The 23,493-nt window shown below is 40.9% G+C and overlaps 2 protein-coding genes across 2 annotated transcripts; both read left to right on the top strand.

Moving 5' to 3' along the window:
• Positions 1 to 621: 621 nt before the first annotated feature.
• LOC310662175 (vomeronasal type-2 receptor 26-like) lies at positions 622 to 10,094 on the top strand (the record flags this gene model as incomplete). Its single annotated transcript, XM_083408946.1, has 6 exons — positions 622 to 824; positions 1,635 to 1,926; positions 3,652 to 4,491; positions 6,754 to 6,981; positions 8,042 to 8,168; positions 9,193 to 10,094. 6 exons carry the CDS (start codon positions 622 to 624, stop codon positions 10,092 to 10,094), a joined length of 2,592 nt encoding a protein of 863 aa, XP_083265072.1.
• A 3,788-nt stretch (positions 10,095 to 13,882) lies between these two features.
• On the top strand, positions 13,883 to 20,105 carry LOC310662176 (vomeronasal type-2 receptor 26-like; the record flags this gene model as incomplete). The annotated part of the gene is made up of 6 exons (XM_083408947.1): positions 13,883 to 14,085; positions 14,962 to 15,253; positions 16,612 to 17,436; positions 18,167 to 18,394; positions 18,729 to 18,855; positions 19,204 to 20,105. 6 exons carry the CDS (start codon positions 13,883 to 13,885, stop codon positions 20,103 to 20,105), a joined length of 2,577 nt encoding a protein of 858 aa, XP_083265073.1.
• Between the last annotated feature and the right edge of the window lie 3,388 nt (positions 20,106 to 23,493).

A 23,493-nucleotide genomic window follows, 5' to 3' on the forward strand; every position in this document is an offset into this window, starting at 1 on the left:
TGTTGTAGGACTCCAATTCCCTTCAGTCCTAGCAGGCATGGTCAGTAATCAGGGATGATGGAAGCTGGAGTCCGGCAACATATGGGCAGGCACAAGTTCCTTATTCCTATGTCTTTGTTCCAAGACTTTGGTTTTCTGTATGTATTTTCTTGCTCAGTGTCATAGTATGTCCAGGTGTTGATCTTGAACCCAGAAAGGAACAGCCCTGAGATAACACCTAACCAACATGTTTTCTTCTGCTGTTCTGTTCTCTATGAGAACATTTAAGGAGCTGATTTATAATTACCTTATAATTATGTCAAATTACAGTAATCATTTCTGGCTGACGAAAACATGGATTTTCATTGACTACACTCATAAAAAGTAATCAATATGAAAATACATATAAAACTTATGTCTGTGCTTTTCAGAGTTTGGGGGTGTGGATTGTGGACAGGAAGAGCTATTTCACAGGCCACATAGTATCACTATCGACTTGCAGCATCAAGAGAGTGTAGAAACAAATCTGTTCTGAACCAGCTGCTATTATATAATAATGAATTAACTTGGAAGAGTGGGTTTGCTTTGGTAGAAAAGAATTCACCCTTATGTGCAATGCTGTTATTGTTGCTGTGGCTACTGATGTTAACACTGGCATTTCTTCCCCAAATTGAGAGCAAGTCACAACCAGCTAGTTGCAGTGTGAACGATCCCCTACAGATCCCGCATGAGTATTATGAGCAAGGTGACCTCATCATTGGCAGTATTTTTTCTCAGTTCTTCTCTTTCTTTAATACTATAACCTTTGATGAACACCCCAATGCCATGTTTGTTGGAGAATCTCTGTAAGTATCTTTTTCCATGAGATGTCCATAAGCAGGTCATAATGAATTTTTTTAAATTTACAATTCCTAACGGTAATAATGGGTTGTATCCAATGCTAGTCCTTCTTGAAGCAGACCCACTGAAATCAATGAACCTAAGTCATATTCCTTAATTTCAGTGGGACTAGCCCTGGATAGAGCTCAATGTATGCCATTATTCTTTGATGTTAATAGGAAATGTATTTGCACACCCTTGATCTACCCTACATTTTGCCTTTCCCTCTTCTGCTAGATCTCCAGTCCCCTGATCTGTCACTTGAATACCTCCCCATGCAAGATTGTGTGTCTGATTATTTCCATATGATTTTGAAGCATTTAATGATGTGATAATGTACAGTAAGTGCCGTTTCAGACATTACGGCCTTGAAGTGGCAGTGCAAGCAGACGGGACCCACACATTTAGTCCCTCAGGGGGCTGCAAATTATCTTGCTCCTACATGTGATGACAATGAACTTCTGCAGCAGGAAGCCTTTTGTATACACTGAGGTTCCATGGGTGATTCAGATCCCTAGAAGATCTGGGTTCTCAATCACATGGGATTTGCAAAGATACAACTGGCTGCCCACCACGGAAATTCACTAGCATCATTTTCTTCAGTGGAACATTTGGGACAAGACAAAACAGACTGCCCTACAGGTTTCTTCCTTGCCATGCTTCCTGTTCAAGTAATTAATGCCTGCAGACTTCTCTATAAGAACAATGTGGACTTGACAAGTAGTTCATGAGGTCTAGAAAATTTATGGGTTATATAACCTGCACTCTTATTTCAGTGTAGTGACGAAATACTACCAGTATTTACAGGCCTTCGTGTATGCAGTTAAGGAGATCAACGAGAATCCCAGGATTTTACCAAATGCTACATTGGGATTCCACATCTATGACAGCTACTTCAACGAAAAGTTGACATATCAAACCACTCTGAACCTTCTTTTTAGCCAGAAAAGGACAGTCCCCAACTATAAGTGTGGCACAAAGAACAATCTGATGGCTGCCATTGGGGGACTCGATGCTGAAACCTCCTTTTACATGGCTACCATCTTAGGCATCTATAAGATCCCACAGGTAGGATGTTTCTATGGGACATGTGGGTTTCAAACACCTGATGTGCATCCCTTTCTTGTATTCTTAGAACTGGAACAAACATATTTGAGTATGTGTAGGAGAAAGGTAGAGAAGCTGTGAATGCAATGGCAACACAGTCCTTGCTTCTTTGTGGAAAAAAACCTGTTTTTTAAAAATAATATTAACAATCACTCTTGTCCTCATGATTTTTCAATCAGTCTCCTTTATTGGCATAAATACATGGATCAGAGCACAACACAACATATACATGGATCAGAGCACAACACAGTTAAGAAAACGTAACAGGAGATACTTTCAGATAAAACATCATGAGATACAAAGATGGATCTAAAGACCTATGGTGATGTAATTTCATAGAGTCACTCAAAAATCTTACTACATTCTCCACAACATCATCACTACAATTGTTTAGCAGATAAGACACCCTGGAAGAGTGGGTGCAATAAATTCCTTCCTTCAATAAGGGGGGCAAATATTTATCATATATTTTTGCATAAAATGGGAAATAAAATAAAACGTGTGTGATGGATTCAACCTGTTTTGTGCCACAAGGGTAGTATCTATCAGAGTATGGGATTTTCAAGGATCTACCTTGCAAAACTGCAGACAGTAAGATGTTAAATCTTGTGAGGGAAAGAGCTCTGCATACCTGGGGATCGTAAAGCTGGTGTAAAAATGGAGTGTCCTGGCAAAATGAGAGTGGAATTCCCAACCCCAGTGGGGAACAGGTTTTGTTGGCTGCACTGCAAAGGGTTTGGAATTCAATCTCTAGGATTCTGCATAAGCAGTGACTCAAGCGATAGGCCACAGGTGCTGATTTTGCTCTCATTGCAAGCTAGGCATTTGGAGTGGTGGGATTCTGCCTGCATGTGGAAAGTTGAAAAAGACAGATAGGACATGAAATGTAGACAGAGCCAGAATTTTATAGTGGTGAGCCACGCTTTGGTTTCCAGCAGCCTTTGTCTAGTTTCCAGACACATGGCTGCATATGACACACAATTTGGCAACACCTGGATTTTGCAGAGAAATTTAGATTGGTTAACTGCACCAATCCATAATGAAATGCCATACAGGAGTTTTGGGGCTACTTTGGCATTAAAGACCTTTAATGCAGGTGGGATGAACTGATTCTCTCTGTTAAAGAAGAAACGTGTGATAGTCAGAGCTGGAGTATCCACTCTGTTAAGTGCAAACTTACAATGGTATTTCCAAGAAGTGTTATATTGTAAGTGGATGCCTAGTTATTTAAAGTGTTTAACCTTTTCTAATGGGTTTCCACTGATCTCCCATCTATGAGGCTTCCAAGTTCTTGAGAACAAAAGCGCTTTAGATTTTGCAAAGTTCAGTTCCAGTCTGTTGGCTGTACAATATTCCTGGCAGCGGCACAGGAGCCGCTTCAAGCCAACACTTGTGCGAGACAAGGTGACTGTGCCATTGGCATATAGTAAGATGGGAATGTGGATGGTGCTAAGCTTCGGGCAATGGCCATCCATTACAAGAAACCTGCACATTCTTATACTTTGTCTCCTGTAATAGAATTTGTTATTTTCTTTTTTTGGCATAATAAATTCTAGTCTTTACCACTACATACGTAATCATTTCTTGAAATTTTAAAGGCAAATCTCTTGCATAAGTACTTTTGACTGCATATCTTGTACTGTAAATCTCTGTTCAATGTTTGACAAACGCTTTGCTCTTGCATAGGTCTCTTATTATTTATTTGGTCCTTTTTGGAGTTCTAAGACCCAGTTCCCTTTCATGTACCGTGTGGTCCCCAATGAAGAGTATCAATACATTGGAATTGTTCAATTACTTCTGCATTTTGAGTGGACGTGGGTTGGGATCATAACAGAGGATAATGATAAAGGAGAAAATTTTGTGGGAAGCTTGATGCCAAGACTTTCACAAAGCGGCATCTGTGCTGCATTCACTGACAAGATGCCTGCTCTGTCAGACTTCTCTGAAATATTTGAAGGGTACATGAAGGCAGAGAATCTGCTTCATCTTTTCAAGAACAACACAGTCAAAGCACTTGTTGTATTTGCAGAAACTCATTCTACAATGATTTTAAAATATTTTCTAGTACAAGCAGGAGATATGGCAGATGCTCAAGGAAGAATGTGGATTCTGACAGCCCAATGGGACTTCCCAGCAGTGCAGTTTCAAAGGAATTGGGATATACAAGTCTTCCAGGGAGCCTTGTCTTTTGCAGTCCACTCCACTGAGATACAGGAATTCAAAAATTTCCTTCTGACCATAAATCCCTACTCAGCCAATGGAGACAAGTTCATCCAAGAATTCTGGGCACAAGCTTTTGACTGTGTATTTTTAGATTCCCCTATGGATGGAGAGCATGATGGGACCTGCACTGGGAAGGAGAAGCTAGAGAGTCTTTCTGGACCATTTTTTGAAATGAGCATGACTCCCCAAAGCTATAGTATATACAATGCTGTTTACATCATAGCACATGCTTTAAACACCATGTACTCATTGAAGTCCAAGCCCAGAGTGGTCGCAATAATTCCAAACCTTCAACCATGGCAGGTACTACCTCTTTAACCAAAACATCTTGACGGATGTGAATAGAAAATCCATATCATACCCTCATGTTTAAAGATTGTGATAACTGACTATCTGCTATCCAGTAATGAACATTTCCACTTCTACCTTGTCAGATTTTTACACTGCTAACTATAGGAGTCCATGTTTTCCCCATCTTGTCAGACATTAGGGATATTTACACGATGTATGATAGGACTCTTTCATCATTTTCACATGACCAATCTTATCCTGCTTCTGGAAATAAAATGGATTCTCACATTTCTTTTATCACGTTGCAACTTCCTGCTCCCCTCACTTGGATCTGGTGCAGATATAATGTTTGATCCCCCAAAAGCATCATTTGCAAGTTAGGAACCAGCATTTGGAACCTTTGGTCCCCATTTCCCCTCTCTACATCCTTCTGCATCCCACATAACATTCACTTCCCTTCTATATCTCAGTCATAATTAACTGCTGTGTCTACATGTTTCACACTAACCAGGAGCTCCTTACTGCTCAACCTCTCAAGCGATTACATCAGAGCCAGTACTAACAACAAAATTGATCACCAACCATAACAAGTCACAAACAAAGCTGTTCACCAACCATAATAAGACACAAACAAGGTAGAGGGATCACAATAATTTAAATCCCACCATTCATTATGGAATGTAGAGGAGAGGAGAACCACATTTACCTAGTCTAGTCTAGTGGAATGGGGAGCATGTCATTGTGTCCTTTGCTTCATGGAGGAAAATGTATTGTACTGGAGCTGTGCATTGACCAGAGCTTATAATACATGGCTGCCTCATCTTGCTTTCTCAAAGAGAATGAAGAGAGCAAAGAAGAAAAGTAACCCATATTCCTTGTCAGCTGCAGAAGCTGAAGCATCTAACATTTTAAAAGGAAAAATGCCCTGTACCTCCAGTGCCTGCCCTACCATTAGACAAGGAATGGGGGACTATGGCTCTTTAGATTATGCTATATAACCATGGCTCTTCTGTCCCACCCCCTCACTGCTAGCTTCCTCAGGAGGAGAACATTACCCCATGGCCCATCAACTTCCAGTCTAGTCTAGTGGAATGGGGAGCATGTCATTGTGTCCTTTGCTTCATGCAGGAAAATGTATTGTACTGGAGCTGTGCATTGACCAGAGCTTATAATACTCAAAAGATTTGTGTTGATGTGTTGAGTTTCAGGAACAGTTGGTTTCTGGGTCTAATCAAAGAGCTGGTTTTGACTTGAAAAGTTTTCTATGGTCTGGCAAGGCCGGTCAGCACACGAGGCAAGGTGAGGCAACCACCTCAGGAGGGAACAGATCTTTCTTTCTCTCCACTCCTTTTACTAATGTAGACCTTCCCTGATCCCCTCCTTCCCAAGTGAGAAAAAGACCCATTTTGGGGTCTGCCACAGGTACCAAAATGTTTTGGGTGGCCCTGCAGTCTAGAACCATGATGCCTCAAAGACTCCCTTCTCCAATACAAACTTATTTGTTCATGCATGTCAACAATGGTGTCCTTCCTCTGTGTGTCTCCAAACTGTGCTATGTCCCCGCACCAAGCACCATCAGCTGCTATACGGTCACCATCAACATATTAAGTCCACTGAGCGACTTCACAGAATGGGCCCTTGACTGTGGAACTCTCTTCTGCTTCCCTCACCTCTGTGGTTCCTTTGACAATTTAAAATGATACTACTTCTGATGGCAGTTGGGATGACTTATAGCCTTTAAGACTCCTGCTGTTTTCTGGCTATTTTTGTTTAAAATTGGCTTTCATGTTAATTATTTTTTATCTGTTGTTTTATATTCACATTAACACCTTGTAGATCGTAGGGGGTGGAAAGGCAGGATTGAAGTATTGTTTTTAAAAAAGGTAAACCAATCAAACTCAGAAGCCCTTTTAGGGGTGAGTTTCTGTCATGTAATTATGGAGAATTAGGATGCCCTATTTAGTCCTGCCCCCTCTGTCACATGACCATGACCATCACTGTCACACTTAATGCATGAAGTGGGTAGCTTCCGAAACATGGACCTTGATGTATTCATATAGATTGCTATGCAATTTAGAACCCTAAACAAATAGGACTGTAATTCAGGCAGGGGGTGAAAGAACTCAGGTTCTAGATCACAGAGGTGGTAGAACCAGCAAGCACTTCCCTGCTCTCTCACACACATTTCTAATCTATTACTAAAAAAAGACTAGAGTGATATACTGCTCTACCTCCTATAATTTTGTAAAGGTGTTTTTGCCTCTTCAACTGTAGATTCATCCTTTCCTGAAGAGAATCTCGTTTAACAACAGTGCTGGGGACCAGTTGTCTTTAGATGGGAAAGGTGAATTAGAAAGCGGATTCGATATTATAAATTGGGTTACTTTCCCTAACAAATCCTTTTCAAGGGTGAAAGTGGGAAGGATGGATCCATGGGCTTTTTCAGGCAGAGAGTTCATGATTAGTGAGGAGATCATCACATGGCACAGCAAGTTTATGCAGGTACGCTCTGATTAATGGTTACCAGTGGTTGAACGTTGTGGTATTAGTTGTAGATAAACTATTTTTACCATAATAAAAGGACACAGGAGGCACTGAGCCTCTTGGGTTTGCCAATCAGAAGGTTGCTGGTTTGAATCCATGCTAGGGTGGTGAGCTCCCATTGCTCTATCACAGCTTCTGCCAACCTAGCAGTTCAAAAACATACCAGTGAACGTATATAAATAGATACCACTGTGATGGGAATGCAAATGGCATTTCTGTGCACTCTGGCACTCATCACGGTGTCCCGTTGTGGGAGAAGCAGTTTAGCCATGCTGGCCACATGACCCGGAAAGCTGTCTGCAGACAAATGCTGGCTCCCTCAGCCTGAAAAGTGAGATGAGTGCCACACCCCATAGTTGCCTTTCACTGGACTTAACCGCCCAGGGGTCTTTACCTTTACCTTGCCATAATAAGGTAAATCCCCTTAGAAAGTACAAAGCCCCCAATATTGTGACCCTGTCAAAAGAGCTTTTGTTAATATATTCTAAAGGAGCATTTTGGACAATGATCTACCCTTTAGAAGCATGGAAATCTGTCTTATACTGTCTTATACTGAGTCATCTATCTCATGGTTGTCTACATGATTGACTGGCAGCAGCTCTCTGGCGATTCAGAAAGAAGCCTTTTCTCAGCATTGCCTGGAGATGCCAAGGATTGAAGTTGGGACCTTTTGCATGCAAATCATGTGCTACAGCTTTTCTACTCCAGCAAAATTATACAGTAGAGTAAACGGAATAAGCCAGTGGTATCTTTCCTCCCCTTAACCACTCATGTACATCAATGAAGTTAATAATGAAAATAATAATAATAATAATAATATCATCTGCATATTGTATTTTGATTGCCTTTAAAAAGACATGGATAGAATTAATACCAGGGCTGTGAAGGCCTGTGAAGTCATTTCCTAAAAAAAACGAGCAGTGTTCTCTCCCAGGTCTGTGATGCCATTCAGATAAATCTGAATCATTCACTGAAAGCAGCATGCATTAAGCTTTTCTTCCCTTGTCTTTATGAATAGATGTCACCCTCTTCAGTGTGCAATGACAAATGCAGCCCAGGTTCTATTAGGAAGAAGAAAGATGGTGAACCATTCTGTTGCTATGACTGTGATGCATGTCCAGAAGAAATGATTTCTGTTGCCATGGGTAGGTGACCTCGCACATGATCATCTTAAAACATTAACAAATGAGTAGGCATGGTTCAGACTACATCATCCTTTCCAAAGAAATCTAACTTATTTCAGAGATTCTTTGCAAGAAAACCAAGAGGAATTAGCATTTATTTCTTGTGCTTTAAGGATAGCAAAGCAGCATCTACAGTTCCATCCTAGGGCCTTATATTAGGATGGATTATTTGTCCCTTTACTAGCTGGTATTATTCATTCTGGTAAGTGCTGACTCCCACACAGAAGTAATTCAAAGGGACTTATTTCTGAGCAGGCATTCTAAGAATTGCAACCATAAGGAGAGATTTCTGATATTACCTTCTACCTGAGAGCCAGTGTGGTGTAGTGGTTAAGTGGTAGACTCGTACTCTGGGGAACCGGGTTCGCGTCTCCGCTCCTCCACATGCAGCTGCTGGGAGACCTTAGGTTAGTCACACTTCTTTGAAGTCTCTCAGTGGGGGAAGAAGGGAAAGGAGAATGTTAGCCGCTTTGAGACTCCTTGGGTTAGTGATAAAGCGGGATACCAAATCCAAACTCATCTTCCTCTTCCTCCTCCTCCTCCTCCTCCTCCTCTTCTTCTTCTGATAATTTCAGCAGGAATGAACTTACGTCCTTCTGCATGAAGAATAAAGCTCTACCAATGAGCACACCCATTTTGAAGCTAGTCATCAAACCTTAGCCAAGACATAACAATCTCTTTCAACATTAAGCATCTCCAATTATGTATAGCTCCTCAAACAAAAATTGCTTATTAGCTATTGAAAGAACAGGAGTTTATATTAAACCATTGTGCCTGATAGTTCACTGCAGGCTTCTGTTTCTCCCAATGCTTCACATGCTACACACAGCAATCCTAAAACCACCTACTGATAAATATACTCTGACTTCTGAGTAGAAATATATGGGACTGACTTCTGCGTAGAAATATATATGATGGCACTATGTGTTTTTGTCCATTACTTGTTTGGAAGATGGAGCTATCATGTTTTAGTTTCTTTTTTCAGACATGGACAAGTGCATCAGATGCCCAGCAGATCAGTATCCAAATAAACACCAAGATGGATGCCTTCCCAAGATTTTAAACTTTCTGTCTTATGAGGAAACTTTGAGCATCATTTTAGTTTTCTTGGCACTTTCATTTTCTGTGATCACAGCTTTGGTACTCGGGATATTCATTAAATACAAAAACACCCCCATCGTCAAAGCCAACAATCGAAGTCTAACCTACACTCTACTGGTTGCTCTCCTGCTCTGCTTCCTCTGTTCTTTGCTGTTCATTGGGAGACCTCAGATAGCAACTTGCCTGCTACGACAAACAACCTTTGGCATCATCTTCTCCGTGGCTGTTTCTTCTGTGTTGGCAAAAACGACCACTGTGGTTTTGGCATTCATGGCTACAAGGCCAGGGTCCAGAGTAAGGAACTGGGTGGGGAAAAAACTGGCAACTTCAATTGTTCTCTCCTGTTCTCTCATGCAAGGAGCTATTTGTACTGTATGGCTCTGTACTGCTCCTCCTTTCCCAGATTTGGACATGGACTCTTTGTCTAAAGAAATTGTGGTTGAATGTAATGAAGGGTCTGCCTCTATGTTTTACTGTGTTCTGGGATACATGGGAGTCCTGGCTCTTGTCAGCTTCATTGTGGCTTTCTTTGCTAGGACATTGCCCAGCACTTTTAATGAGGCCAAGTTCATCACTTTCAGCATGTTGGTGTTTTGCAGTGTGTGGGTCTCTTTTGTTCCAACTTACCTGAGCACAAAGGGAAAATACATGGTGGTGGTTGAGATCTTCTCCATCTTGGCCTCAAGTGCTGGATTGTTGGGTTGTATCTTCTTCCCCAAATGCTATATCATTGCTCTAAGGCCTGAGTTGAACAGCAAGGAGCACTTAACAAGGAGAAATAACTAAGTCATTTGTGGGTCACACGTTCCTTCATAGGCTAAAATTTTGTGGCATCAAGGGATGAGTAGTCATAATTTGGTTTGTAATGAGAGCTATTTCTACTATGCTGCAAGTCTTAAAATGAAACTTCAAATGTCCCTTGACAATATCATAGCTTCCCTTCCATTTCCAGGGGCATTGTACTGTGAATACACCTCATCTGGTATTAAGACCCTCTCTACTAGAAACACAACTGCACTCCCAGTTATTTTAAAATTTTAATATCAATGGTAATGATAATAATTGAATGGAGATAATTAATTGAGGGGAAATCCTTTTTGAACAGCATCTGCTTGGAAATTAATTGTTGGTAAATTAACTTCAGAGGGATGAACAGATTTGAGGTGATCTGGAAATCATGTGAATTTAATTGAATAAATTTGTGGTGATCTGTATGGGAATTTAATTGACTTCTGTAAAATTTAATTCTGAAAATTATTTTAAAGTTTGCATCAGTAAATATGGATGAAGATATACACCTTTTATACCATTGTGCGTCCTCTTTTGCATGGTGCATATCCCCTTTTATGAGGATGCCTGTGGTTACACAAGCAGCTACTATGGGCACCTCTCACTTCTTTTCCTGGGGTCATTTGAAGTAAATTCTTAGTGTAGACCAGAAAATGACAGTTCCAGATAATGATGAGGTTCCCTCTTACTAATTAATTTATTTTTCTTCTGTCAGCAGAGTGAATACACAATATGGAGCCTAGGGCGATGGAGGAAGAGATATAATCCCCCGCTTGTCAGTGTTTGTAAAAAACAAAAAAAAGAAGGAAAGGGTTCTGACCTCCCTTTATCCCTCAGTCTCCTTGTCAGCACAAAAAGAGTCCACGAGAATATCCTTGCAGAGTTTTATTCTTGAAAGTCCTTGTGCAAAACACAACTGAACAACTATACACACCAGCATCAATCAACCAACCCAAACACCAGCCTCAACCAACCTAACATTTCTCACTTATATATACAACTTGCTGCAAGCCGCTGAGTCATGCTGACCCGGCTTTATTCGCATTAAAGAAACAGCGGCCATTTTAGCCGTGACACCGCTTTCCTTATGCTCTCTGCACCCTTTGCTTTTCTCTCCGCTAGTTTCTCTGGCCAGCTAAGCAGTGGTTTGTTTGGCAGCTATATTATGGGGTGCTGCAGGGGACCTTCTTATCTCCAGTGCTATTTAATATCTACACAAAGCCACATGGAGTGGTCATTAAGAGATTCAGGGCAGCATATCATCGGTATGATGATGATACCCAGGTCTACTTCTCCATATCATCTGAATCAGGAGAAGTTGTGCAATTACTGAGCCAAGGCCTGCATGCAGTTGTAAGATGAATGAAGGAGAACAAGCTGAACAAGTTTGAAACATGACAAGACAGAGGGACTGTGGTTAAGCAGCTCATGTGTCTGAGATATTGGCCAATTGCCAGCCCTGGTTGCGGTTTTACTCCAAACTCTCTTCAGAACCAGGACTGTTGCTGGCTGAGTCAGCCTCAGTTTCGCAGAGGTAAAACAAGCCTTTTAAACTAATGTTTCAGTTACATGACCCTTTTGTCAGGTTGCCATGTCAGATGACTGAGTAGATTAGGGTTAGGATACAATCTAAGTCCCCCTCTCTGATCCATCTCCCACAATGCCCCCAGAATTCCTTTTTTAGGGGGATTACGTTGTCTGAAGTTCCACTGGGCTCACCTCAGCCAGCTAGGTCCTGGCTCAGCCAGGATGTGAAGATATGCTGATGTAGCCCACTTGTACCAGTAACCTCCAAGTTCACCTAGAAGCCCACTGTTTCCTCATGCCACTAATCTCAGCAGATCTTGCTATAGGATTGTGTCATTATAATAAGCTTTCTGTCTGTGAGGATGCACTATGAGGGGGAAATCATTTGTCAACTGTACTGAACAGTTAGATATCTGCTCAGGTAACAAAAGAAACTCTCCCCACACCCACCCACACAAACACAAACACACTGCACAACACCAACATGCTGAAAATGATGAACTTGGCTTCATTAAAAGTGTTGGGTGGTGTTCTAGCAAAGAAAGTGACAGCAAAGCTGACCAGAGCCAGGAACTTCATGTATCTTAATACAGAATAAAATGTAAGGATAGGCCTTTCTTTATATTCAACCACAATTTCTTCAGCTAAAGACTGTGTGTAAAGTAGGGGGTATGGCATAATTTCTCATTTCCTGTGCAAGTTCCATTGCTCTTTCCAACCACAGAAGGGTCTGGAGATAAACAGCTGAAAGCCTGCTTCTGAGAGTTATTTCTGTTATATAATCTGTTTCTACTTCACGCAGCAACACTATAAAATCCAATGAAGACATTGTTTCTGCAAATACAGTAGCTACAGTGACCTGTGCTCTAGCAAACTCCAGACTGAACTATTGTAATGCCCTTTACAGGAAGCTGCCCTTGAAGACGGTCCAGAGGTTGCAATTACAGTGGTACCTTGAGTTACATACGCTTCAGGTTACATACACTTCAGGTTACAGACTCTGCTAACCTAGAAATAGTGCTTCAGGTTAAGAACTTTGTTCAGGATAAGAACAGAAATCAGGCTCCGGCGGTGCAGCAGCAGCAGGAGGAGGCCCCATTAGCTAAAGTGGTGCTTCAGGTTAAGAACAGTTTCAGATTAAGTACGGACCTCTGGAACGAATTAAGTACAGTGGTGCCCCGCAAGACGAATGCCTCGCAAGACAGAAAACCCGCTAGACGAAAGGGTTTTCCGTTTTGGAGGTGCTTCGCAGGACGAATTTCCCTATGGGCTTGCTTCGCAAGACGAAAATGTCTTGCGATTCCTGGGGTTTTTTTCCCCGCTCCCAACCCCCTTTTTCTAAGGCACTAAGCTGCTAATAGCCTTTTAGCAGCTAATCCGCTAATCCCTTAAGCCTTTAATAGCCGCTAATAGCCGCTAAACCGCTAATAGCGCTAATCCGCTAATGGGCTTGCTTCGCAAGACGAAAAAACCGCTAGACGAAGAGACTCACGGAACGGATTCTTTTCGTCTTGCGAGGCACCACTGTACTTAACACAAGGTACCACTGTAATGCAGAATGCACTTGCCAGAGTACTGATTATCATAGCTGATCATGCACATATATCACTGATGTAATGGGAATGGCACTGCTTGTCAATTCATTTGTGAGCCCAACTCAAGATACGTGAAGTTGACATATAGCCCTACAAGATTAGTAGTCAGGGATGATGGCAGCTGGAGTCCAATAACACCTGGACAGGCATAAATTCCCTATTCCTATGGCTTCATGCCAAGGCTTTAGTTTTCTGAATGTATTTTCTTAGTGTCATTCTATGCCCAGTTGTTGATCTTGATCCCAGAAAGAAACAGCCCTGAGATAATACCCAGCCAACATGTTTTCTTCTGCTGTTCTGCTCACTATGAGCAGAGCACTCCAGGAAACTGATTTATAATTACCTTATAATTATATCAAATTACAGTAATTCTTTCTTCCCAATGACAACATGGGTTTTCAGAGACTAGACTCATAATAAGTAATCATGATGAAAATACATATAAAACCCTATGTATGTGCTTTTCAGAGATTGGGGGTGTGAATTGTGGACAGGAAGATCAATTTTACAGGTCACATAGTGGCTTCAGGAGAGTGTAGAAACAAATCTGTTCTGAACCAGCTGATACTAGATAATAATGAATTAACCTGGAAGAGTGGGTTTGCTTCAGTAGAAAAGAATTCACTTTTATGTGCAATGCTGTTGTTGCTGCTGTGGCTACTGATGTTAACATTGACATTTCTTCCCCAAACTGAGAGCAAGTCACATCCAGCTACTTGCAGTGTGAACGATCCCCTACAGATTCCGCATGAGTATTATGAGCAGGGCGACCTCATCATTGGTGGAATCTCTTCTCAGTTCTTCTCTTTCTTTAACACTATAACCTTTGATGTACACCCCAATGCAATGTTTGTTGGAGATTCTCTGTAAGTATCTTTCTTCCATGAGATGTCCATAAGGAGATCGTTGGGAGTTTATGTTATGATTGCAAATGATAGATAAATGGATTGTATCCAAAGCAAGTCCTACCTGAAGTAGACCCTCTGAAATTAATGAACCTAATTCAGTAACGTTCATTGATTTCAAATGGACTAACATTGCATACAGCCCAATGTTCAGAAATAAGTCACTGTGTTTTTAAAATACATTTTTATATTAACAAAATATGTTTTCCATGATTCATGTGTGTATAGGGGAGTTATAGAAAATATATGTGCACACCCTTGTTCCCCTTTGCATTTTGCCTTTCCCTCCCCTGCTTTATCTATAGTCCCCTGATCTGAAACCTCACTGCCTAGGGTTGGGTGTGTGTAAATTTCATATGGTTTTGAAGCATTTAAAGATGTAATAATGATAATGTGCAGAACAGGCCTTTTCAAGCATTACAGCCTTGTAGTGGAAATGCAGGTACAGTAGGGTCTCACATTTAACCCAATCCTCAAGGCCCCTCAAATTCTCCTGCCCCACCAGGGAGCCTTTTAAGTCCATGGATGCTCCACTGGTGATTCAGAACCCTGGAAAATCTGTGTTCTCAATTACATGAGGGTTGCACGAATACAAAAGGCTCCCTGCTGAAGAAAATCACTCTCATGATGAGAAGGGATGAAACAGTCATTACCGTGTGTTATTTCCTTAATTGGGTCATTGGGTACAAGTCAAAACAGACAGTCTTGCAGGTTCCCACTGTACCATGTTTCCTATGTCATTAATGCCTGCAGAGTTCTCTGTAACAACCATGTGAACTCGACAGGTAGATCATGAGGTCTAGCAAGTTTATGTTATAACCTGCACTCTCATTTCAGTGTAGTGATAAAATACTACCAGTATGTCCTGGCCTTCGTGTATGCAGTTAAGGAGATCAATGAGGATCCCAGGATTTTACCAAATGTTACACTGGGATTCCACATCTATGACAGCTACTTCAATGAAAAGTTGACATTTCAAACCACTCTGAACCTTCTTTTTAGCCAGAAAAGTGCAGTCCCCAACTACAAGTGTGGCACACAGAAGAATCTGATAGCTGCCATTGGAGGACTTGATGCTGAAACCTCACTTTACATGGCTACCATCTTAGGCACCTATAAGATTCCTCAGGTAGGGTGTATATGGGTTTCAAAACCTCCCTTTTATGCTCAGAACTGGCACACACAGATATGAATATGTGAAGGAGAAAGATAGAGAAGACATGAATGTGATGACAATAGAACACCTTGCTTCATTTTGGAGCAAATCTGCTTTTTAATAAATCTCTTTAAAAAAGAGAAAAGCATATATTCCCTTTAAGGGTTTAACTTGCTTAATGATCATGAACACCTCTGCGGCAGTTGCCTGTCTGGAAATGGGAGGAGGGGACCTCTTTAATCAACGTATAAATTATAATCAGAAAGTTGCACTCAAGTATGTAATGGTATAAGCAGAAATGGTGCATAGTGTTAAAGGGGAGAGATGGAAGAGATGTCTTATGGAGTATCTTGCCAAGTTCCAAACAGTACATAAACAACACAGAAAGTTGTTATATACTGAATCAGTCTATCAACTCAATTTTGTCAACAATGACCAGAGGTTTTTCTCCAGTACTTCAGACAAGGATCTCTCCAAGCCTTACTGCAAGATTCCAGGAATTGAACCTGGAACATTTTCCATGCCAAACATTTGTTCTACCATTCAACAATTGCCCTTCCACCTAATAATAATAATAATAATAATAATCAGTAGTATGCACTTGGAAGGAATGATTGGGGCCATAAGCAGCAACACTCAAGTCCTTCTCCTACAGCACATGATGGAGAATCTGGTGAAAATTCCCATTATATCATGTTAACATATAACTCGATGTATTATGCCAGTAAAGGCTGAATGAATGAATGAATGAATGAATGAATACAGCTCCATGTATTGTGGACAAAACAGATAGAAAGCAAAGCAAAATTAATGAGAAAAGAGAAGAACATAGGACGAATGGAGCATATCTTTACTACTCCATCTCTAAAAGCACACTTGGGCTGCTTACAACCTCCTCATTTGTTCTTTGTTGCATTCAAGCAACATACAAAAAAAATGAACCATCAATATGACAGAAAAGGACAAAATTAAACAGCGCATCAGTAATATATAAAAAACTTATATCCATTGATAGGAGTGTTTATAATATATCAAATAAATGTTGTGCATGTGCTATTTTCTGGCAATATTCAAGAAATTGTTTCATTTTTCTCTCTCTGCCATTCAAACAAAGTTATTTTTGACATAAATGCATAGTCATATACTTTGCCATCCACAGCAGAAATTCACTCCTCCACTTTTGGGCATAACAGTGTCAAGTCTTTACCACTGCAACCATAATCATTCCTTGAAATTTCAAAGGCAAATCTTTTACATAATTGTTTTTCAGTATGCAGACTTTCACTGTTAGAATCTTTTCCAATTTTGAAAATAAATTTTCTCTTGCATAGGTCTCTTACTATTTATTTGGTCCTTCTCTGAGTTCTAAGATCCAGTTCCCTTTCATCTACCGGGTGGTCCCCAACGAAGAGTATCAGTACATTGGAATCGTTCAATTACTTCTGCATTTCGAGTGGACATGGGTTGGGATCATTACACTGGATGATGATAAAGGAGAAAATTTTGTGGGAAGCTTGATGCCAAGACTTTCACAGAGTGGTATCTGTACAGCATTCACTGACAAGATGCCTCCCTTGACAGACTTCTCTGAAATGCATGAAGTGTACATGAAGGCAGAGAATATTTCTCACTTTTTCAAGAACAACTCAGTCAATGCAATTGTTGTATATGCAGAAACTCACTCCACATTGGGTTTGAAATACATGCTAGTACAAGCGGACAATACGGCAGAGTCTCTAGGCAGAGTTTGGATTCTGACAGCACAGTGGGACTTCCCAGCACTGCAGTTTCATAGGAACTGGGACTTAGAAGTCTTCCAAGGAGCCTTGTCTTTTGCGGTTCACTCCACTGAGATACGGGAATTCAAAAAATTCCTTCTGACCTTAAATCCCCACTCACCCACTGGAGATGATTTCATCCAAGATTTCTGGGAACAAGCTTTTGATTGTGTATTTTTAGATTCCCCTGTGGATGGGGAGAACGATGGGACCTGCACTGGGAAGGAGAAGCTGGAGAGTCTTTCTGGACCATTTTTTGAAATGAGCATGACTCCCCAAAGCTACAGTATATACAATGCTGTTTATGTCATAGCACATGCTTTACACACCATGTACTCTTTGAAGTCCCAGCGCAGACCAAACCCACAACCATGGCAGGTACTACCTCTTTAACCAAAATATTTCGAGGGACATGAGTAGAAAGAAAGGTGGCCTTCTAGATTATGCTACATAGGCATGGTTCTCCTGCCTCTACCCACCTCACTACTAGCTTCCTTAAGAGGACACTAGCCCATCACCCATCAACTTCCAGTCGAGTCTAGTGGAATAGTGGCATGCCATGATGTCCTTTGCCTCATGTAGCAAAATTTCTCCGAACCATGCACCAACAGCTGCTATATGTTAGCCATCACCATATGAAGTCCACTGAGCAACTTCATAGAACAGACCCTAGACCTTGGAACTCTCTTCTACCTCTCTCACTTCTGTGGTTCAGTTGACAATTTAAAATGATGCTGCTTCTGGTGGCATTTGGGATGACTTATTGCCTTTGAGACGCCTGCTGTTTTCTGGCTATTTTTGTTTAAAATCGACTTTCATGTTAATTATGTTTTATCTGTTGTTTTATGTTCGTATTAACATCATGCTCATAACTGTCAGACTTAGTGCATGCTATTTAGAATGCTGATCAAATAGGGTTGTCAATCCGACAGGGGTGAAAGCACTCAGGTTATAAATCACAGAGGTGATAGAACCAGCAGGCACTTCCCTGCTCTCTTTCTCACATTTCTCATCTAATATTGAAATAGGCTAGAGTGAAATTTGTAAAATGATAAACTGCTCTACATCCTATAATTTTGTAAAGGTGTTTTTGCCTCTTCAACTGTAGATTCATCCTTTCCTGAAGAGAATCTCCTTTAACAACAGTGCTGGGGACCAGTTGTCTTTGGATGGGAAAGGTGAATTAGAAAGCGGATTTGATATTATAAATTGGGTCACTTTCCCTAACAAATCCTTTTCAAGGGTGAAAGTGGGAAGGATGGATCCATGGGCTTTTTCAGGCAGAGAGTTCATGATTAGTGAGGAGATCATCACATGGCACAGCAAGTTTAAGCAGGTATGCTCTGATTAATGGTTATCACTGGATAACCCCTTAACTATTAATGTACATCTGAGAAGTTTATATTATTATTATGATTATTATTATGATTATTGTTATTAAAATGTTATATTTTGATGGCCTATAGAAAGACATGAGTGGAATTAATATCAGGGCTATGAAGGCCTCCTCTCTGAGCCATGTAAATCAGAGAAGTCATTTCCCAGAAATTATGAACCTGTCCTGCATGCACAGTTATCTTTCCCAGGACTTTGATGACATTCAGTTAAATCTGAATCTTCCCTTGGGAACAACATGTATTCAGCTTTTCCTCCCTTATCTTTATGAATAGATGTCACCTGCTTCAGTGTGCAATGACAAATGCAGCCCAGGTTCTATTAGGAAAAAGAAAGATGGGGAACCATTCTGTTGCTATGATTGCGATCCATGTCCAGAAGAGATGATTTCTGTGGCCTTGGGTAGGTGACACAGCACATGATCATGTTAAAACATTAACACATAAAGTAGGCATGGTTCAGACTGTATCATCACTTCCAAAGCAATATAAATTATTTCAGAGAATCTTTGCAAGAAAACCAAGAGGAGTTAGCATTTATTTATTGTGTTTTCATGTTCATGCTTTCAGGATAGCAAACAGCACCTACATGCCCTTCCATTAGGTCACATTATATGTCCTCTAATGGCAGATAGATAGATAGATAGATAGATAGATGATAGATAGATAGATAGATAGATAGATAGATAGATAGATATAGATGGTCCCTCACTTGTTTGGGAGAGGGAGGTATCATCATTTCCTTTTTCAGACAGCGACAAGTGCATCAGATGCCCAGCAGATCAGTATCCAAATAAACACCAAGATGGATGCCTTCCCAAGATTTTAAACTTTCTGTCTTATGAGGAAACTTTGAGCATCATTTTAGTTTTCTTGGCACTTTCATTTTCTGTGATCACAGCTTTGGTACTCGGGATATTCATTAAATACAAAAACACCCCCATCGTCAAAGCCAACAATCGAAGTCTAACCTACACTCTACTGGTTGCTCTCCTGCTCTGCTTCCTCTGTTCTTTGCTGTTCATTGGGAGACCTCAGATAGCAACTTGCCTGCTACGACAAACAACCTTTGGCATCATCTTCTCCGTGGCTGTTTCTTCTGTGTTGGCAAAAACGACCACTGTGGTTTTGGCATTCATGGCTACAAGGCCAGGGTCCAGAGTAAGGAACTGGGTGGGGAAAAAACTGGCAACTTCAATTGTTCTCTCCTGTTCTCTCATGCAAGGAGCTATTTGTACTGTATGGCTCTGTACTGCTCCTCCTTTCCCAGATTTGGACATGGACTCTTTGTCTAAAGAAATTGTGGTTGAATGTAATGAAGGGTCTGCCTCTATGTTTTACTGTGTTCTGGGATACATGGGATTCCTGGCTCTTGTCAGCTTCATTGTGGCTTTCTTTGCTAGGACATTGCCCAGCACTTTTAATGAGGCCAAGTTCATCACTTTCAGCATGTTGGTGTTTTGTAGTGTATGGGTCTCTTTTGTTCCAACTTACCTGAGCACAAAGGGAAAATACATGGTGGTGGTTGAGATCTTCTCCATCTTGGCCTCAAGTGTTGGATTGTTGGGTTGTATCTTCTTCCCCAAATGTTATATAATTGCTCTAAGGCCTGAGTTGAACAGCAAGGAGCACTTAACAAGGAGAAATAACTAAGGCATTTGAGGGTCACACTTTCCTTCATAGACTAAAATTTTGTGGAGTCATGGGATTCCTTTCACAAGCACTAGAAACAGGTCAGCAATACAAAGGGCTTCAGGGATTGGCTTGAACTACTACTGTTATATGCCTACTCTTATGGAGTAAGGCAGATTAGGAGCCATCTCTCGCCCTGACCTAGCCACTGTGATCCACGCAAAGGTCACCTCCAGATTATTGTAACTCGCTCTACGTGGGGCTGCCCTTGAGACTGACCCAGAAACTCCAGCGGGTGCAGAATGCTGCAGCGAGACTCCTTACGGGGTCTTCGCTGCGAGATCACATTCACCCGGTGCTATACCAGCTGCACTGGCTCCCGGTGGAGTACAGGATCAGGTTTAAGGTGCTGGTTTTAACCTTTAAAGCCCTATACGGCCTAGGACCCTCATACCTACGGGACCACCTCTCCTGGTATGCCCCACAGAGAAACTTACGGTCTTCAAATAAAAACATCTTGAAGGTCCCAGGCCACAGAGAAGTTAGGCTGGCCTCAACTAGAGCCAGGGCTTTTTTGGCCGTGGCTCCGATCTGGTGGAACACTGTCACAAGAGACCAGGGCCCTGCGCAACTTGACATCTTTCCGCAGGGCCTGCAAGACAGAACTGTTCCACCAGGCCTTTGGCCAGGGCACAGCCTGACTCCCTCCCTCGGCAATCTTCGCGGAGCTCTGGCCCAATGGTTGCCAGTGGCTTGAATTAATTAATTTTATAATGAATGATTTTAGAGTGTTGTTTGTGCTGTACTTTTGTACTGTTTTATTGTTGTTAGCCGCCCTGGGCCCGGCTTCGGCTGGGGAGGGCAGGATATAAATAAAATTTATTATTATTATTATTATTATTATTATTATTATTATTATTATTGGCTTGATAAATATAATATATAAACTATATATGAAAGTTGCAAAGTAATCAGGAAACCCCTTCAAAGTCCAATCAGTGCAGTCCCTTAGATTGCTACCCCCCACCCTAAAGCAGTGAATGGGATCCTATGCCCCTCCAGATGTTTCTGGACTACAGTTTCCATTACCCCTAACAACTGGCCATGCTGGGTGGGGCTGATGAGATATCATGTCCAATATCATCTGGAGGGATGCCCTAGAGGGATGCAGTTCTCCTATTGCTGACTAGCAGGAAGCTAAAAGAGATGTGTACTGATTTTGTCCAAAAACCAAAGTGTGTATTTTTTGCCACAAAGACGTACCACAAAAGTTATATGGAGATCACTGATATGTGATTTCTGTTTCTAGCAACTCTTACGGCCTATTCCCAAATGACCTGTGTCACCCTGTTTCCTGCAATAGATCAGAGCATATAGTTGCAGGTGTGTTTTACTTCAGAAGTTGCCCATCTACTACTGTCTTTTAAGATAGTATTTCCAGTTCAAATTATCAGAAGTCATGTGTGCTCCTGACTATTGAAATTATGCTATCTTTGTTGCACACAATTTCCCTTGGGCATGCTTCACTGGAATATTTACCTAGCCTGGTGTACAAATGATTGGGGACTGTGACTTGAAGGAGGCAGAAGCAGAGTAGCCACGCAGATCTGACTTTGTGAGCAATTTAATAATATTCCTCTGTATCAAGATCATTTTCCAGGATGGGGATTCAGAACGGATTACAGTCTGCAGTGAAATATAACAAGCAACACTGAACAGTAAGATTACAATGAATGCATGGTGTATAAAGATCTTGATTCATTTTTTCTAGCACATAATATTATTTCATACATTTCTCAGATGTCAAAAAGACACAATTGAGTCACATTCCAGTTTTAAAGATGAGGCATCTGAGGTTGACAGATAGTGAGTTTCCCCATAGCCACTGTGTGAGTCTTTAAGCTCAAGACTGAATTTGGCGTCTCCTCAGTCCAAGCGCAATGTTTACTTCAGACATGCATTTTTCTCTAAATGATTCCACCATCAAGCACTGACTTGCCATATTCTGATTTTAAAAACAAACAAACTTGTTTTAAAGCTTTGGTTTTTACTGACAGTTTCAATGTATTTTTAAAAATTATTCTTTGCAGGTGTTTAGAGGTTTTGTTTACAATTAAGCTGTGTGTGTGTGAGTGTGTGTGTGTGTATGCGTGTGCATGTGTGTGCATTGTTAAAGAAATAAGTCACAGTTCAAACACTAGAAACAGAACAATTGAACCTCCAGATGTATGGGCAGTATACTGCTTAATAACAAATGCTGGTAGCATAGAGCACCAGCTGTATCAAATCCTGTTTATTAATATCTGGCTGGCTGGGAACAGTGGGAGACTTAATGTTGAACAAAAGCACAACTAACTCAACTTATCCTCTTACTGCTTTCAAAAACCAAGGAGACTTTGGAATGCTTGCCTATGCTCCATTTTTGTAAAAAGGGATTCATTAATGCTGTATATTGGTCTTTCACACAAAAGGTAATACCATTTACAATGTCATCCCCAAATTGTTTTCTATCGGCAGAAGGGGAGTTGTGACACTGCAGATGTTGCTGAACTACAACTTTCATCATTCCTGAACTTTGACCATCATAACTGGGGCTGATGTGAGTTGGAGTCCAATAACATTTGCAGGGTCACAGGTTCCCTACCCCTGTTTTAAATTCAAGTATTTGAATTTAACTGAGTTGTGGATCATGCTAGCATACAGATAGACACCGAAATGGTAGGTCTTCTTTCTTCTTTCTTTCTTTCTTTTTCTTTCTTTTTTTGTTTGTTAACTTGGGTATTCAGAGAAAGCTGCAGTTAATTTGCTTTTGACAAACATGCAGTAGCCTTAGCAGCAAACTTCACAATGCTTCATTTTTAAATCAGAGACAGGAGAGAGACAGGCTGCATAATGAAGTCATCCTTGAAAAGTCAAGCTGCTCGGGAAAGTGGGATAAGAGGTCATGTTGCAACAGAATATTATGCTAGTGCTGTTGGATAAAAGGATAGTGCATGCCACAAGAAGTGGTGTAGAATATTTAGAGAAATTTTGCAATGGAGCCTTCTAGGGGATGTAACAGGTCAGGCACAGTGGGATGGGAGCCATTGCAGAAAGTGGGAGAACATTCAATGAACATTTTCCAAAATATTTTTTGGGAAGAGAAAATGAAAAAGATTATTGTTCTCAGAAATTTCCTCATTAAGAAATATCTCTTCGGGGAGATGTGAGGCAAACTCTTCCATCTGTGACTGTTCCTGTCCCCCCCCCCCCCTTTTTGTGTGTGGATTTAATTGTTCTTTATTAGTGTTTACACAGTGTTTCCTCACAAATTTTTTTCTTTTTATTATTATTATTATTAAGGATTTTCTTGTTTTACAGAAGTAAGTGTAATGTCTCGTGTGTGTTTTTCTCCATGTAACATTTTTAC

This window comes from Podarcis tiliguerta, assembly GCF_965153285.1.
Source record: "Podarcis tiliguerta genome assembly, chromosome: 13".
Lineage (NCBI taxonomy): Eukaryota > Metazoa > Chordata > Lepidosauria > Squamata > Lacertidae > Podarcis > Podarcis tiliguerta.